This window comes from Arachis stenosperma, chromosome 1, assembly GCF_014773155.1.
Source record: "Arachis stenosperma cultivar V10309 chromosome 1, arast.V10309.gnm1.PFL2, whole genome shotgun sequence".
NCBI lineage: Eukaryota > Viridiplantae > Streptophyta > Magnoliopsida > Fabales > Fabaceae > Arachis > Arachis stenosperma.
Genome location: NC_080377.1, coordinates 246,063 through 263,086, shown reverse-complemented (window position 1 = coordinate 263,086; position 17,024 = coordinate 246,063). Strand labels below are relative to the sequence as shown.

The window sequence follows — 17,024 nt, the reverse complement described above, 5'->3', positions numbered from 1 at the left end:
ATGGCGTTTGGCGGCCCAAGGGTATAATGGAGGAGGACTCCAGGTAGGTCCGCAACTCGGGAGGCTCCGTCCGACTTGTGCTCGCGCGTGAATGGGGGGTGGTACCTGCAAGGACACTCCGATGCCTAAGTTAGCAAGGGTGTAAGCAGGTCTTAGAGAGTATTGGACTTAGGAATACCTGAGGCGTGTCAGTGTACTTATAGTGGTGAGCCAATAACCACCGTTGGAGTAGTGCCGTATCTTTAGGATAATAACCGTCCCATTATCTTAGGGAGGTTAAGATATGGCTTTATGAAGTGGTTAGAGAGATTTCGGGGGCGGTTACTCATTTGAATGAGTATTTATCTGCCAGCTAATCTCATAACCGACTTCTTCGTACTAAGTCGAGGTTGACACCGACTTCTTGAGTGGTGGTGGGTGCTTTGCTAGGCTTAATCTATTTGGATCAGGCCTTTCGATTGGACCTGGGCCCTTAACATTGGGCCAGGGTATGAACAGTGCCCCTACTTGAGCCCAAGGCCCTTTTAAGGCTTGGGTTCAAGTATTTAACTCGGGTTCGTAGCCGACCTTCACGGGTTTTGAAACCGACGTGATTTTCGCGACCTTTTGTTTCTGACAGTTACGTCAATTCAAGCGTCGTGTCCGTTGAGGAAGCGTTTAGGGATTGAGGGCTTTGGTAACGGTGCAGTCGCATTAATGGCTGCCTCGTTTTTACCATTATGCCCCTTAGCCTATTTATAAATACTTTCCCTCTCTTTCCATTTTTCGTTTCTGCGATCTTTCAAACTTCTCCTTATCCTGTTCGTGTTGCATCCTTGCGTTCAAAGATTTCTGTTCTTCTCCAACCTTCATTTTCGGATAAAGGTTAGCTTTGCTTTTTTCATGTCATGCTTTTTGTTTGCATGTTTTGTTTTGCAAGTAGATATGTTGACCTGTAGATTCTAGTTTCGAATCTTTCTCCTTAGAGGCCGTGTTTTTTGATTTTTCCTTTTCTTTTTCCCTTTTTGTAGGTTTCTGCCACTTTTCTTTATATAGAAAATGGCTTCCGTAGACGTTCTTTCTCAATGGGTAGATGTTACGGTCCTTGGGGAGGAACCGTTGGTCGACGCTGAGTTCATCACTCATCTTCGTACTCATCACAGGCTCTGTACTTCAGAGGAGGACGAGCCCAAATACGAACTGATAATCCCGGGTCCTGAAGACCGGGTCTGTTTTGGGAGAGAAAATGAGGAGGCCCCTCATTTTTTCTTTATGTATGAGTGCATGATCACCCGTTTGGGTGTTTTTCTTCCTTTCTCAGATTTCGAGATATCTGTTTTGCATTATTGTAATGTTGCCCCTACTCAACTTCACCCCAATTCTTGGGGTTTTTTAAAGATTTATCAGTTTATAAGCCATGCTCTGGACTTTCCGACCTCCCTAAAGATTTTCTTCTTTCTCTTCCATATGACTAAGCCCTTTAGTGGGCTGAACAACAAACAGCAATGGGTATCCTTCCGAGCCATACAAGGTCGGAGGATTTTCACCCTTTTTGACGAATCTTTCCATGACTTCAAAAACTTCTTTTTCAAACTTCAAGCCGTAGAGGGTCACCACCCTTTTTTTCTGGATGAGCATTCCTCTCCCCGCTTTCCCCTTTATTGGTCGCCGCTCTCCTCTTGTGAAAAATATGGTCCCGATGACCTGGATGAGGTGGAGGCGGCTATTGTAGGGTTTTTCCGAGAAGCGTGGGGGAGGTCCCCATATTTGGATACCAGAAAAATTCTTCAGGGAACACCGACTTTCGTTCAATCTCAAATAGGTAGCGCATGCATTCTTTATTTCCGAGTTGTTTTCGCCGAATTACATTTTACCGACTTGTAACTAGGTTGTTTCTTTTGTAGATATGGCAAAAAAGAACGCTCAGGAGGCCTACCAAAGGGTCCGAGAGGCCAAGGCGAAGTCCCGGGCTAGGTCCGGGGGTGCCGGGGCGATCACCTCTCCTCCTCCTCCACCTCCTCCTCCTAAGAACACTGGCACTCCTTCTCAGCCCATTGTCATTTCTTCCTCGAGTTTGCCCCGACCACCTCCTTCTGCCCAAATTCTCTCCGAGCCCGAGAAGAAGAAGCGCAAGACTTTAGAGTCTGGCTCTTCTTCTTTTGATGGTGGGGTTAAGGCGGATGCTCTTGCATTCGTCCGAAAGAACATCTATCCTTTTATACATATGGATGATGTTTCTGTTCGAAACCACCTTACCACCATGGCCGAGGAGAGTTTTAGGACGGCGGGTGTTTGTGGCAAACTTTTGGACATTTTTGAGAAGACTCCCCTCAGCTCCTTGGGGGCAACCTCAAGGGTTGAGGAGTTGGAGGGGAGGCTTTTTCTTTTTGAAAAACATGAGAAGGAGTTGAAGGAGGAGAGAGAAAAGTTGAGGAGGGAGAGGGATCACCTTAGGGAGGAGACAGGTAAGCTGCGGGCTCAATGCACTTTGGAGGCGAATTTGAGGAAGACAGCCCAAGACAGCTACCATAGTTTATTTCAAGATATTGTTGCTGTGAGGAAGGACTTGCTGAACTCTCGGAACGCATACGCCGAGTTGGAGGACTCTATTGCCGATGGTGCCGAGGAGTCTTGGAGAATTTTCTTGGAACAGGTCAGAGTTATCGCTCCCGACTTGGACCTTTCTCCTTTATATCCCGACAAGGTAGTTATTGATGGCGCCATCGTTGATCCTCCTGTCCCCGAGGTCATTTCCGAGTCAGACCTGAAGACTCGGGGGCAGATGATTATAGAGTCTCCTCCTCGTCCTACGGATGCCTCGGGTTCTTCCTCTGTTCCTCCGGCTGGTCCTGGTGGCGCCCCTCCTGATGGTGGTGATTCCTCTACTCCGATTAAAAAATGACTTCTTTATTCTTATGGCTATATGGGGGCCCGGCCTGTGGGTCCCCCCTTTTTTAAACTTTATTTATCTGTTGGTGTTGGTGAACAATTTTTCTTTCTGGCCCTTTAAGGCCGTAAACAAAATATTCCAACCCGTACCCCTTTTTTGGATAAGGGTTTTAAAAATAAATGCCCTTTTTTGGATAAGGGTTTAAGTTACCTTGTACGTGCACATACTTTTTTGTTTTTTGGATATGTTTGATCTTTTCTGAAGAAACCCCTTTGTTGGCTTGCTTCGTTTTCTCAAGCCCTTTTCGTTCAAAGGTTTGTATGCAACCTTTGAGCTTTTTCCAGGTTTTGATATCTCTTTTGTTTATCCTTTATACTCAACTTTTGTTTTAGTGAGTTTTTATGACTTAGGTTATTTTTGCGATGCGTTCTTCATTTACTCGGAATATATCCGAGTTTTTCTACTCGGGTTCTTGTCTTTGACTTATGAGTCGGACTGTTCCCGAGCTTAGTACGATCAACTCATATAACCTCTTTACACCGACTTGTACCTCGTCGTTTCATCCTGACGACCATGTTAGGTCGGTTCATGGGATTTTCACGTTTTGTCGAGCTTAAGTCGGCGCGTTTCGTAGAAAGACTTATAAAAATAAAGGAGGATATTTAATAGAGACGTAGTAATGAAAAAGATCTTTATTAATTGGGAAGGTACCTTTTTGCTACTAAGGGTCTTGATAGCCTATTTTCCCTTAGCCTCTACTATGATGCCTCGTTAAAAACCCTTCTCCAGAAAAAACCCCTTTTCTTTGGGAAAAAATCGTGAAGTTGGGAAAAGAGTACATCAGGGAGTAGAGTTCGCTTTTAACTGTAGTACCTTTTCATATTACAAGCATGCCACGATCTTGGTAGCTCAGTGCCATTTAGGTCGGTTACTTTATAATAACCTTTTCCTAAGACTTCTTTGACTTTGTATGGTCCCTTCCAATTTGCGGCGAGTTTTCCTTCTCCCGATTTGTTGACTCCGATGTCGTTTCTGATTAGGACCAAGTCATCTGTGGCGAATGTTCTTCGAATGACTTTTTTGTTATATCTCGTAGTCATTCTTTGTTTCAATGCAGCTTCTCTTATCTGGGCCCCCTCTCGGACTTCGGGGAGCAAGTCGAGCTCCTCTTTGTGCCCCTGTATATTTCCGACCTCATCGTGGAGAATTACCCTTGGGCTTTGCTCACTGATTTCTATTGGAATCATGGCTTCTATGCCATAAACTAATCTGAAGGGCGTTTCTCCTGTGGCGGATTGGGGAGTTGTCCTATAAGCCCATAATACTTGAGGGAGCTCTTCAGCCCAAGCTCCCTTTGCTTCCTGTAGTCTTTTCTTTAATCCTGCCAGTATGACTTTGTTAGCTGCCTCGGCTTGCCCGTTGGCTTGTGGGTGTTCCACCGAGGTGAACTGATGCTTGATTTTCAGACTGGCTACTAGATTTCTGAAGGTGGCGTCGGTGAATTGGGTTCCATTGTCTGTGGTAATGGAATAAGGTATTCCATACCGTGTGATAATGTTTTTGTAGAGGAACCTGCGACTTCTTTGGGCGGTGATAGTGGCTAGTGGTTCTGCTTCTATCCACTTTGTGAAGTAATCTATTCCCACGATCAAGTATTTGACTTGCCCTGGTGCTTGGGGAAAAGGACCTAACAAGTCCATTCCCCATTTTGCGAAAGGCCAGGGGGAAGTTATACTGATGAGCTCTTCTGGTGGAGCCACGTGGAAATTTGCATGCATCTGGCATGGTTGGCATTTTTTCACAAATTCTGTGGCATCTTTCTGCAAGGTTGGCCAGTAGAATCCGGCTCGGATTACTTTTCTGGCTAATGACCTTGCTCCGAGATGATTTCCGCAGATTCCACTATGTACCTCTTCCAATACCTCGGCGGTTCTTGAGGTCGGCACGCACTTCAGCAATGGTGTTGATATCCCTCTTCTGTAGAGGACATTTCTCACCAAAGTATAATGTTGTGCTTCCCTTTGGATCTTTTTAGCTTCTTTTTCCTCTTTGGGGAGGATGTCGAATTTCAGGTATTCGACTAAGGGATTCATCCATCCGAGGTTTAGGCCGGCTACCTCAAGTACCTCTTGTTCGTCTTCTGTTTTTGATACCGAGGGTTCTTGGAGGGTTTCTTGGATCAGGCTTCTGTTGTTCCCTCCGGGTTTGGTGCTTGCTAACTTGGATAGGGCGTCAGCTCTGCTATTCAGATCCCGAGTTATATGCTTAACTTCGGTTTCCGCAAAGTGCCCAAGGTGCTCCAAGGTTTTTTCCAAGTACCTCTTCATATTGGGGTCCTTTGCCTGATACTCTCCGCTTATTTGGGAGGTCACTACTTGTGAGTCGCTGTAGATCATCACTTTTGTAGCGCCGACTTCTTCCGCTAATTTTAATCCGGCTATCAAGGCTTCATACTCTGCCTGATTGTTTGAAGCCGGAAATTCAAATTTTAAGGAGACCTCTATCTGGGTTCCTTTTCCATCTACCAATATTATGCCTGCGCCGCTCCCCGTCTTGTTGGAGGATCCGTCTACATAGAGTTCCCATGTAGTCGTTTTTTCCTCTTGTTCACCTGCGTATTCCGCTATGAAGTCGGCGAGGCACTGGGCTTTAATTGCAGTCCGAGTTTCGTATCTCAAATCAAACTCGGAGAGCTCTATCGCCCATTGAACCATTCTCCCTGCAACATCCGTCTTTTGAAGGATTTGCTTCATGGGCTGGTTCGTACGTACTTTTATTGTGTGAGCCTGGAAGTAAGGTCGTAGCCTTCGTGAGGCTATCACTAAGGAGTAAGCAAACTTCTCTAGTTTGTGGTACCTTAGCTCAGGACCTTGTAGAACCTTACTGGTGAAATAGATCGGGTGTTGCCCGACCTCGTCTTCTCTGATTAGGGCTGATGAGACAGCCCTGTTTGCGACGGATAGGTATAGGACGAGGTCTTTCCCCAGTATTGGTCGAGTTAATATGGGAGGTTGGCTTAAGAATTTTTTGAACTCTTGGAACGCCTCCTCACATTCCGGAGTCTATTCAAACCGGCATCCCTTCCTTAATAGGGAAAATAATGGAAGGGATTTTAGTGCCGATCCTGCCAAAAACCTGGAGAGGGCTGCAAGTCGGCCATTTAGCTGTTGAACCTCTCTCAAGCAAGTCGGACTTTTCATTTCTAGGATGGCTCTGCATTTGTCGGGATTGGCCTCAATCCCTCTTTGTGTTAGCATGAAGCCTAGAAATTTCCCTGCTTCTACTGCGAAGGCGCATTTTGCGGGATTTAGTCTCATCCCATGCAACCTTATAGTGTTGAAGACTTGTGAGAGGTCGGTTAAGAGGTCGTTTTCTTGCTTGGTTTTTACTAACATGTCGTCGACGTATACCTCCATTAGGCTCCCAATATGGGGAGAAAACACTTTGTTCATCAGCCTTTGATACGTAGCTCCTGCATTCTTTAGTCCGAATGGCATGACCACGTAGCAATAGTTGGCTTTTGGTGTGATGAACGATGTTTTCTCCTGATCGGGTTCATGCATCGGGATTTGGTTATATCCCGAGTAGGCATCCATGAATGATAGGTATTGATACCCCGAGCTGGGGTCCACCAGGGTATCAATACTTGGTAGAGGATAAGGGTCCTTAGGACATGCCTTATTCAAGTCGGTATAGTCGACGCACATTCTCCATTTACCATTTTGTTTCTTGACTAGCACTACATTGGCTAGCCACGTTGGGTATTTGACCTCTCTAATAAAGCCGGCTTCCAGGAGCGCCTGTACTTGTTCTTCTACTATTGAGGCTCGTTCTGGGCCGAGCTTGCGTCTTCTTTGCTGTACAGGTCGGGACCCTGGGAAAACCGAGAGCTTGTGGGACATGAGCTCGGGATTAATCCCGGGCATGTCGGAAGCCTTCCATGCGAAGAGGTCGGAATTAGTTCTTAGGAGCTCTCCCAACCTTTGTTTTAGGGTTTCCCCTAGGTTGGCTTCTATGTAAGTGTTTTTTCCTTCCTCCTCACCGACTTGTATCTCCTCGGTTTTTCCTCCCGGTTGGGGTCGTAGTTCTTCTCTGGTTCTTGCTCCACCCAACTCTATGGTGTGGACTTCTTTGCCCTTTCCTCTCAGATTTAGGCTTTCGTTATAGCACTTCCTCGCCAATTTCTGATCTCCCCTCACCGTTGCTATTCCTCCTGGAGTTGGGAATTTCATGCAAAGGTGAGGAGTTGATACCACTGCTCCGAGGCGATTAAGGGTAGTTCTGCCGATTAAGGCATTGTAGGCTGACCCTTCATCGATGACTATAAAGTCTATGCTCAGAGTCCTTGATTTTTCCCCTTTTCCAAAGGTGGTGTGAAGGGGTAAAAATCCCAGTGGCTTTATTGGCGTATCCCCTAACCCGTATAGGGTGTCGGGGTAAGCTCTCAACTCTTTTTCGTCTAACCCTAGCTTGTCGAAGGCGGGCTTGAAAAGGATGTCCGCCGAGCTTCCTTGATCTACTAGGGTTCTGTGGAGATGGGCATTAGCTAGGATCATAGTTATTACCACGGGATCATCATGCCCGGGTACTATCCCTTGCCCATCTTCTTTTGTAAATGAGATAGTGGGGAAGTCGGGCGTCTCTTCCTCGACTTGGTAGACTCTTTTGAGATGTCTTTTGCGAGAAGATTTGGTGATCCCACCTCCCGCAAATCCTCCTGAGATCATGTGAATGTGTCTCTCAGGGGTCTGTGGTGGAGGATCTCTTCTGTCCATGTCATCTCGCTTTCTCTTTCCATGGGTGTCCGACCTCTCCATGAGATATCTGTCAAGCCGACCTTCTCTAGCCAGCTTTTCAATCACATTTTTGAGGTCGTAACAGTCGTTGGTGGAGTGACCATATATTTTATGGTACTCGCAATACTCGCTGCGACTTCCCCCTTTTTTATTTTTAATAGGTCTTGGGGGTGGCAGCCTTTCAGTGTTGCAAATCTCTCTGTATACGTCCACTATAGAAGTCTTTAGAGGAGTATAAGAGTGGTACTTCCTGGGCCTCTCGAGACCGAGCTCTTCCTTCTTCTTGACTTCCCTTTCTCTCTCCCTAGAGGAGGAAGTGGGTCCAGGTCGCGAACTCAGGTCTCTTAGCTTTGCATTCTCTTCCATGTTGATGTACTTCTCGGCCCTTTCTTGTACATCACTTAGAGAAACGGGGTGTCTTTTAGATATGGACTGTGAAAAGGGGCCTTCTCTAAGTCCGTTGACTAACCCCATTATTACTGCCTCTGTGGGCAGGTCTTGGATCTCTAAACATGCCTTGTTGAACCTTTCCATGTAGGCTCGTAAAGACTCTCCGACCTCCTGTTTTATTCCCAGGAGGCTCGGTGCATGTTTTACCTTATCTTTTTGGATTGAGAACCTCATCAAGAATTTCCTTGAGAGGTCTTCAAAACTAGTGATGGATCTTGGGGGAAGGCTATCGAACCACTTCATCGCTGCTTTTGATAAAGTGGTCGGGAAAGCCTTGCATCTCGTAGCGTCGAAGGCGTCAGCTAGATACATCCGACTTTTGAAGTTGCTAAGATGATGCTTTGGATCCGTAGTTCCATCGTAGAGGTCCATATCAGGGTTTTTGAAGTTCCTTGGAACTTTTGCCCTCATTATGTCCTCGCTGAAAGGGTCTTCTCCGCCTGGGAGTTGGTCTTCTCCTTCATCGCGGGAGTTCTTGAGGGAGGATTCTAGCTGTAAGAGTTTTCTTTCTAACTCTTTTCGCCGTTCCATCTCTTCTTTAAGGTACCTTTCGGTTTCCTTTTGCCTCTCCCGCTCTTGTTCCAATTGCTCCAGGCGGCTATGGACCAATCCCATTAGTTCAGCTACGTGAGCTGGTCCGCCCTTTTCTGATTCACGCCCATCTGAGGAATTTACCTTCGGATTCTTTACTCCGGAGGTACCCTCTCTGTGTTGATCATTGTCTTGATGTTGGGCTGTGTCTTCATTGTCATTGCCCATGTCTAGATTCTCTTGCTCAGAATCCGTTTCGACATGGCCTTCTTCATGGGATCTTTCTGCCATCGAGGGATGATCTCGCGGGTCCCCGGCAACGGCGCCAATGTTACGGTAGGTAACCGGAGATTAGTCCAATGGATGGCGTTTGGCGGCCCAAGGGTATAATGGAGGAGGACTCCAGGTAGGTCCGCAACTCGGGAGGCTCCGTCCGACTTGTGCTCGCGCGTGAATGGGGAGTGGTACCTGCAAGGACACTCCGATGCCTAAGTTAGCAAGGGTGTAAGCAGGTTTTAGAGAGTATTGGACTTAGGAATACCTGAGGCGTGTCAGTGTACTTATAGTGGTGAGCCAATAACCACCGTTGGAGTAGTGCCGTATCTTTAGGATAATAACCGTCCCATTATCTTAGGGAGGTTAAGATATGGCTTTATGAAGTGGTTAGAGAGATTTCGGGGGCGGTTACTCATTTGAATGAGTATTTATCTGCCAGCTAATCTCATAACCGACTTCTTCGTACTAAGTCGTGGTTGACACCGACTTCTTGAGTGGTGGTGGGTGCTTTGCTAGGCTTAATCTATTTGGATCAGGCCTTTCGATTGGACCTGGGCCCTTAACATTGGGCCAGGGTATGAACAGTATTTAATCTAATTTACTTATACAACTTTGAAAATAATTCTCTTGTAATTTCAAAGCAATTGATCATCTTGTTAGATTAAAATTAATAAAATATTTAATTATTTAAACAAAAATATTAAATACATAAATATTTATGAGCGAGAAAAATTGCTATATTTAAAAGTAAAAATCTCATCCGTATAAAGAAAAATAGTTTAAAATTCAAATACCTAAAACCTCATTTAGATAACCAAAGGACAAGACGGTAAAAAGAATAGTTTAATCCATGAAAGCGATGAAACTAAAGATAATGGTCACGGATACGAGATACCACACGATATAGGATATATGAACACACAAATTTAAAATTTTTATTAGATACGAAAATACGGTATATATATATATATAAAATATTTTTTTAAACAAATTATAATAATATTTTAATATTTTATTGATATTAAAATATAAATTAATTTTTTAATTATTTTTAATATTTTGTTAATTATATAAAGTATTTAAAATATATTTTATTTTAATAATTAATAATATATATTATTTTTAAATTTATTTTAATAATATATATTAAAAATAAAATTAAACATACTAATATGTAATAATATTTAAATGTGTCTAAATATGTTTAATTTTATTTTTATTTTTTATTAAAACATAATTAGATAAAAAAATACATTATATGTAAAATATATCTAACACCAGAACACACAAATGAAAGAAGTGTCCATATTTGAGTTGATAGGATGAAACAATATGCAACTTGAACTCGGTAATAAAAACACGAAACTGTAAAAGGCGAGTGTTAGTAAATTAATTGGGTATGGGGTGAGTTGTTTGTGTGCATTATCTGGCGGGAACTAAAGCACATAGCTATAGCTACCGCCTACCGCGTCCAAAATAGCACAACCCTCCTTATTTCACGCCAACATAATAGTTTTGTTACAACAAAACAAACACAAAGCGAGAGAAATCGAGAGAAAGAGAGAGAGAGAGCTCGACTTAGAGGGTAGTTTTCTTCTCTCTGTTTTTCTATCTCTCTCGAAAGCCAGAAATCTAGAACTAATAAGATCACCGCCCTAACGAAAAAGAAACTGCCAAAATCTTTAATGAAGGGACAAAGGTTTTGTTAGGACGCTAGAATAACCACCATGTTAATTAATACACGAAAGATTAACCTTCCTTCTCCCTTGCATTTTGCTCCATGAATCGTTATCATCATTCCATTTCTTCAAATAAAGTTTTCAATAAAATAATAGGGGAATTAGAACTCTTAATCTTATCTTCATTGTACGAGAAATAACCATGCGGTGGATACACCTTACGTTTACCAAAGACAAAGACAAAAACAACTATTACGCTTCTTCTTCTTCTTCCTCCTCCTCTTCTTCTTCTCCCGTCGTTGAAAACCACAAGAAAACATGGCGGTTCCGCAGCGGGAACAAGAAGCGTCTCAACAACGATGGAAAGTCTGGTAACATTTACAAGAAGCATGTTGACGTGGAAGAGGAGGCTGCCTTGGCGATCACGACCACCTCTCCTTCCGGCATTCGCACCACATCCACCTCCTCCTCTGCGTCAGCGTCTTCCTCCGCCATGCCTCTCCCGTTGCCGTTGCCGCAGCGTGATGCAGAATCTCGCCAACCGTCACCTGTGAGAACCTCCAGCGGCGCTAGCTCCAATGGCTATCGATCCGCGGAGGATCGGGATCAAACTGATGCTGCGGCAGCTGTCAACGGTTCATCCTTCACGGGCTTCAAGATGAGGAGGTATTGTTTATTGAATAACGCTAATGCCACTTGAAAACCTAATTTGTGTGCAATTATTGAAAGGTTTTGTATCTTTACAAAATAGAATCACGGAATGTATGTAAGATTCTGTATTCTGATTGAATGCCAAAATGGACTAAAACTTCTGTTAGGATTATTATTATTGCATGGACCAGTGTCAATGTTTAATTCTTCTGAAGCTGTTAGAATTATTCCTTATGTTTTTGTTTCTTTTTACTAGCAATATCAATATGCCCTGTGAAATGGATATTGTAAGAATTCTATTTTTTTTCCCCGAATCTTGTTGCAGTGTTTTTGCTAGCAACAGAGACACAAGGCGGAAGGCTGATCAGGTAGAAAATCGCTTGTCACCGAGATCTCAAGAAAACTATTGCTTAAGCCACTCCGGTAGGAGTGGTTCGAGTAGTCCCTTTGCAAGTCCCAAGATCAGTCCGTGTAGCACAGATGATTTCGTGCCATATCATTATGTGGCTCCAAAAGGAAACCAATTCTGGTCTGCGCCTGAGATAACTAATTCAGAATCATCCATTCATCCAATCTTTGATTTATCGGGGTCTGGCCCCGAAACCTCGCCAAAGGGAAGACCTCAGCTACTCCATGTTAAGAGCTCAAGTGGACCTCCATCACCCTTGCACGGCGGCATGATGAATGAGACTGCATCAGCGCGCCGGGCTGAAGGTAATTCTGTCAGTGTCCACCGTTTACCCCTGCCTCCCATGCCCAACTCACCTACCCTAACCGCTGCAACTACCTACTCCCACGCCGCGGGGAGATCAGAATCTTTGCCAATGAAAAGCCAATGGAAGAAAGGGAAACTTATTGGTCGTGGCACGTTTGGAAGTGTTTATGTTGGCACTAATAGGTATGTATATAAATTTAGTTAAATTGAATTCTTATAGTTTTACCAAACTTGTAATTATATCTCTATAGTTTAAACAAAAATGCTATTTGTATACTAAAATAGCCATTATTTATCTGTGTAGTTTAGCTCATTTTTAATGCGTATTTTGTATTTCAAGATATATTATACATAGTGGCTGATTTTAGTGTATACCTAGTATAATTATAGTTTAAAATCATTCAATTAGGTTCCTATACTGTTTGAATTTTCTAATTAGGTCCTGATTGTATCCAAATTTGTTAAAGTTTTTATGTACTTGATGCTCTTCTCTTCAGTCTCTTCAAAGGATTTGAAATAATTTTCTCTTCTTGATAGAGAAACTGGAGCATTGTGTGCTGTGAAAGAAGTAGAATTATGTCACGAGGATCCAACTTCCATAGAGTCTATAAAGCAGTTAGAGCAGGTTGGTTATTCATTACTTTGAGTTCTCTTAGCATACATACATAAAAAAATGGGATGGTGAATTTGTGATTATGATGATCAAATGTTTAATCATGAAAAGTATGGTGAACAATGCAACTCTTTTAGTTGTAATACTTGATCATCAAAAATAATTCTAGTTCCTAGGAAGATAAGAGGCCTAGTTTAAGTTAACTGGTCAATTATTTACTTAATTTACCTATTTTCTTTTTCTGATGCCATATATTTTTTCTTGATAACTCTTAAATTTCGTAGATACTGTCCAATTACATTAATGTGGTTCTCATTACCTGATCTTTTTAATGAATTGGAAATAAAATCTTGTGCTAATAAATTATGAAACAATGGAAGGTGGTGCATTCTTTATCCTTATTACTAACCTTTACCTATTTTTCAGGAAATTAAAGTTCTTAGCCAACTGAAACATCCAAATATTGTGCAGTACTATGGTAGTGAAGTAGTAAGTGATCTTCTACTTGAACCTTAGGTACCCAATATTGATAATTTATTTCTATTACAACCTCAACCTTATAACATCATTATGTTATTTTTCATAGGTTGAAGACAAATTCAATATTTATCTGGAATATGTACATCCTGGTTCAATTAATAAATATGTCCGCGACCATTGTGGCGCCATAACAGAATCGGTCGTTAGAAATTTTACTCGCCATATTCTTTCGGGGTTGGCATACTTGCATAGCAAGAAAACAATTCATAGGTACGGACCCATGCTCGGTATGCTCATACTAGCTGCAGCTTGAAACCTATGTACATAGATACACAAGTATTCAATTACTTTTGTTTATGTCTGGAAAACTGTTTTTCCTGTAACATAATTGTTTTGTTCATTTTGGATTATGAATAGGGACATTAAAGGGGCTAATTTGCTTGTCGATTCGGCAGGAGTTGTCAAACTTGCTGATTTTGGAATGTCAAAGCATGTGAGTTCCAAGTATCCTCCTAACAATAATTACTTTGTCTTGTGTCATGTCTGCAAGGTTCCTTAAACTAATTGGTTTTGAAACTTAGGCATTAGAACACACAGGATTTAAGTTAAAAGGCTCAAACTTATTGCTTTTAAAAAACTATCTATTGGTTGAGATTTCTAATGTCCTAATCTCTTAAAGTAGACTAAGTTGTCTCTCAGTAGAAGATTTTAATAATAAGGTCCTTAATCTGCTAATTTTCCTTTCTTAAATTATGTTTATTCATGATCTGATGTTTATTATATGTAGTTGAAATGAGATCCTTCCTTAAGGGTAACCTATTGATCAGTTTGAATCTCCGGACTACTTAGAAAATTTTTAATTTCCTTTTTCTTTTCTTTTAGTTGCACTTCCATGATTTAACCGTTAATCTTTATATTTGATGAAAATAATTTTGAACCTCGATGTTACACAGCTTAATGGATATGAAGGTAATCTCTCTTTGAAGGGAAGTCCATATTGGATGGCTCCAGAGGTATGTTATTCTTATTATTATTCTACGTTACCATCTGATACCTTAATCCATTCCTCTGTAATTCATTGACAATCCAATCAATTCTGTTACAGCTTATGCAGACTGTTGTTATGCATAAGGATAACAACTCGGATCTAGCTTATGCTACTGATATTTGGAGCCTCGGTTGTACAATCATTGAAATGTTCAATGGGAAGCCTCCATGGAGCGAGTTCGAAGGAGTAAGCATAGCGAAATTTTCTGTCATCTCTTTTCAATTTATTAAGCTCTGTCTAAATTATAAGCAAGTAATAGACATGATAAGTTTTTAAGACAATGTTTGTGTACAAGTCCATAACTTCCTTTCAATTTTAATTTGATACAATTATGCAGGCTGCAGCAATGTTTAAGGTTATGAAAGATACCCCGCCTATACCGGAAACATTGTCATCCGACGGCAAAGATTTCTTGAGGTGCTGCTTTAGAAGAAATCCGGCAGAGCGACCTACTGCTGCAATGTTACTCGAACATCGATTTTTGAAGAACTCTCAACCGATGGATGTTACACCTTCCACTCAATTGTACAATGGAACAACAATCATGGTACATAATATAACTCTCCTGCTGCTTTATATTTGCCAAAATCATTCAGTTCGCAACTAAGTTTTTCTTATGTTTGCAGGATAAAACTCTAGGTCCTCATAGTCCCACAGGGCATCTAGAAAATATACCAGATCAGATATCTATCTCGTGCGAGAAGATTGCGAAGTTGAAAGCTGCAGAGCGGCGAGGAATTCTTATTCCTAGCTTGGATATCTTGCCAGCATACCAAAGACAATAACTAGTTAGCTACATCGTGTCCTTGATCTTTCGCTCTTCGTCGCACGTCCCCTGTAGCTCAACCCCTTAAGCATGATTTTTTTATGTGCTGGTATTGAGCAAATATCTCACAATGTAGCTTCTGCATAACATCACTAAAATATATGGAGAAGGAAAAGAGAAAATGGTATTTTTCTTTTTTCTGATCACTCTTGTTAATGGAATTTTCATCATTTATGATAACAATTGGGCTTGTTTAACTAATCAACATATCGAATCTTGTAGGTTACTTGCTTCTATTGAGGTTCTTCATCAAGATTATCACTAAAGAGTGATGTTGCTTCTAGAAGAAGGTATGTTGCATGCAAACAGATCATAGTAGCAGTTTTTGTATTATAGTAATGTTTATGCTTGACTTAGAAGATTGCAGCAATTAACCTTCTAAGCAAAGGGAATAATTCTCCCTCCATCAGCATTACAATGAATTGAATATGTAAATATAATTAGGATACACCTTCCTAGTTTTGATGGGGATTGTGATTATGATATGGGAGGGGCAGTGTATGTTAGTCAACTCCAGTTGTGTTATATTTTTAATAATGTTACTTGAAGATTGGAATATTAGTCTTAGATTATAAAAAATTGCCCTGCCCGGCCAAACAAAGGAAAACAGAACACAAGAGCATACTCTTATGAATTCACCCATAAAGCAGCGCGTACCAATTTACACGTATTGCGTATCAATTTATCTGCCTATCGGAACAGCATATATATATTTTTTATATAAAATATTTTATTTACTAATAACATACTGCGTACCGCGTATCCATTCCCGTATCGGAATGTATTGTATTCCATGAAACTTAACACAATAGTTGCAACATTTGAATGCTCTACTTGTCCTAATTAAGATGGAAGAATAAATAATCTGGGTGTGTTTTTAATATGTTTCTAAATTCTAAAGCTATCCTCAACAAAAACATTTGCTTGATAATATATTATCATTGAATGATGTAACTCAACTGTAAAAAGTTATTTAAAGAAATAAAAAATGTCTCATATCTATAAAGGTCATACACTTATTTAGATCGCCCTCTTTTTAACGAGTTTGTATAAGGTTGGGTAATGACTCGTTCTCCATTCTTGGAGTCTCAAGTTGGACTCATACTGATCCTTGGAGGTTGGTTATATTTGTTTTATCAAGTAACTTTTGCGATTGTTTTAAGGTTTCTTCCTTTAAATTTGTTTTTGTACGAATAGTTTATTGAGATCAGACTATGATCTGTTTATATAACTTCTTACATTAATTTGGACCTCGTCGTTTTATCTTGTCGACCATCTAGGTCGGGCGATGATTTTTGCGCTTTATCGAACTTAAATGGGTGCATGTAGTAGAACAATCAATCATAAGAATCGAATAAATGATGAATTATCATTAATAGAAATGATTTACAGATGCTGTTTACTACTAAGAATTTTCTTAATTTGAACTCCTAACCCTTGATACGATGCCTCGTTAAAACCTTTTTCAAGAAAATTCTTTTTGAGAAAAAGCTATAAAGTCGAAAAAAAAGAGTACACCAGGAAGCAAGGTTCGCTTTCTAGCTGTAGTTTCTCTTCATGTTGCATGCGTGTCATGACCTAGGAAGCTAGTTCTCTTGTAGGTCGGATACTTTGTAGTAACATTTTTCCAAGACTTCAATGATCTTGTAAGGTCCTTTCTAGTGTACAGCCAATTTTTCTTCGCCCGAATTTTGTACTCCGATATCATTCCTGATTAGTATGAAGTTGTTCATGACGAAACTTCTTCTGATGACCTTTTCGAGAGTAGGTCGATTTCTTCCTTTTAAACTTAAATATTTTTCACTTTATTGTAAAATCTTACCCTTTGACATTTTCCATTGACTTCAATAGAAATCATGACTTCTGTGCTATAAGCAAGTCGGAAAGGATATTCTCCCATTGTGAAATGGGGAGTTGTCCGATATTCCCATAAAATTTTTGAGAGCTCCTCAGCCCATGCTCCTTTTGCACATTGTAGTCTTCTTTTTAGCCCCGCCAATATGATTTTATTTACGGCTTCTACTTGTCTATTGGCCTAAGGGTGTTCTATTGATGTGAATTAGTGTTTAATCTTAAATCTTGCTACCAAG

General features: G+C 41.2%; 1 protein-coding gene across 1 annotated transcript; it reads left to right on the top strand.

The window, feature by feature from the left end:
• The first annotated feature begins 10,460 nt into the window (after nucleotides 1-10,460).
• LOC130942136 (mitogen-activated protein kinase kinase kinase 5-like) lies at nucleotides 10,461-15,482 on the top strand. The gene is made up of 11 exons (XM_057870836.1): nucleotides 10,461-11,267; nucleotides 11,578-12,150; nucleotides 12,505-12,592; nucleotides 13,007-13,069; nucleotides 13,167-13,330; nucleotides 13,478-13,553; nucleotides 14,014-14,073; nucleotides 14,166-14,294; nucleotides 14,446-14,655; nucleotides 14,735-15,058; nucleotides 15,157-15,482. Exons 1-10 carry the CDS (start codon nucleotides 10,804-10,806, stop codon nucleotides 14,891-14,893), a joined length of 1,986 nt encoding a protein of 661 aa, XP_057726819.1. The 5' UTR covers nucleotides 10,461-10,803; the 3' UTR covers nucleotides 14,894-15,058; nucleotides 15,157-15,482.
• Nucleotides 15,483-17,024: the final 1,542 nt, after the last annotated feature.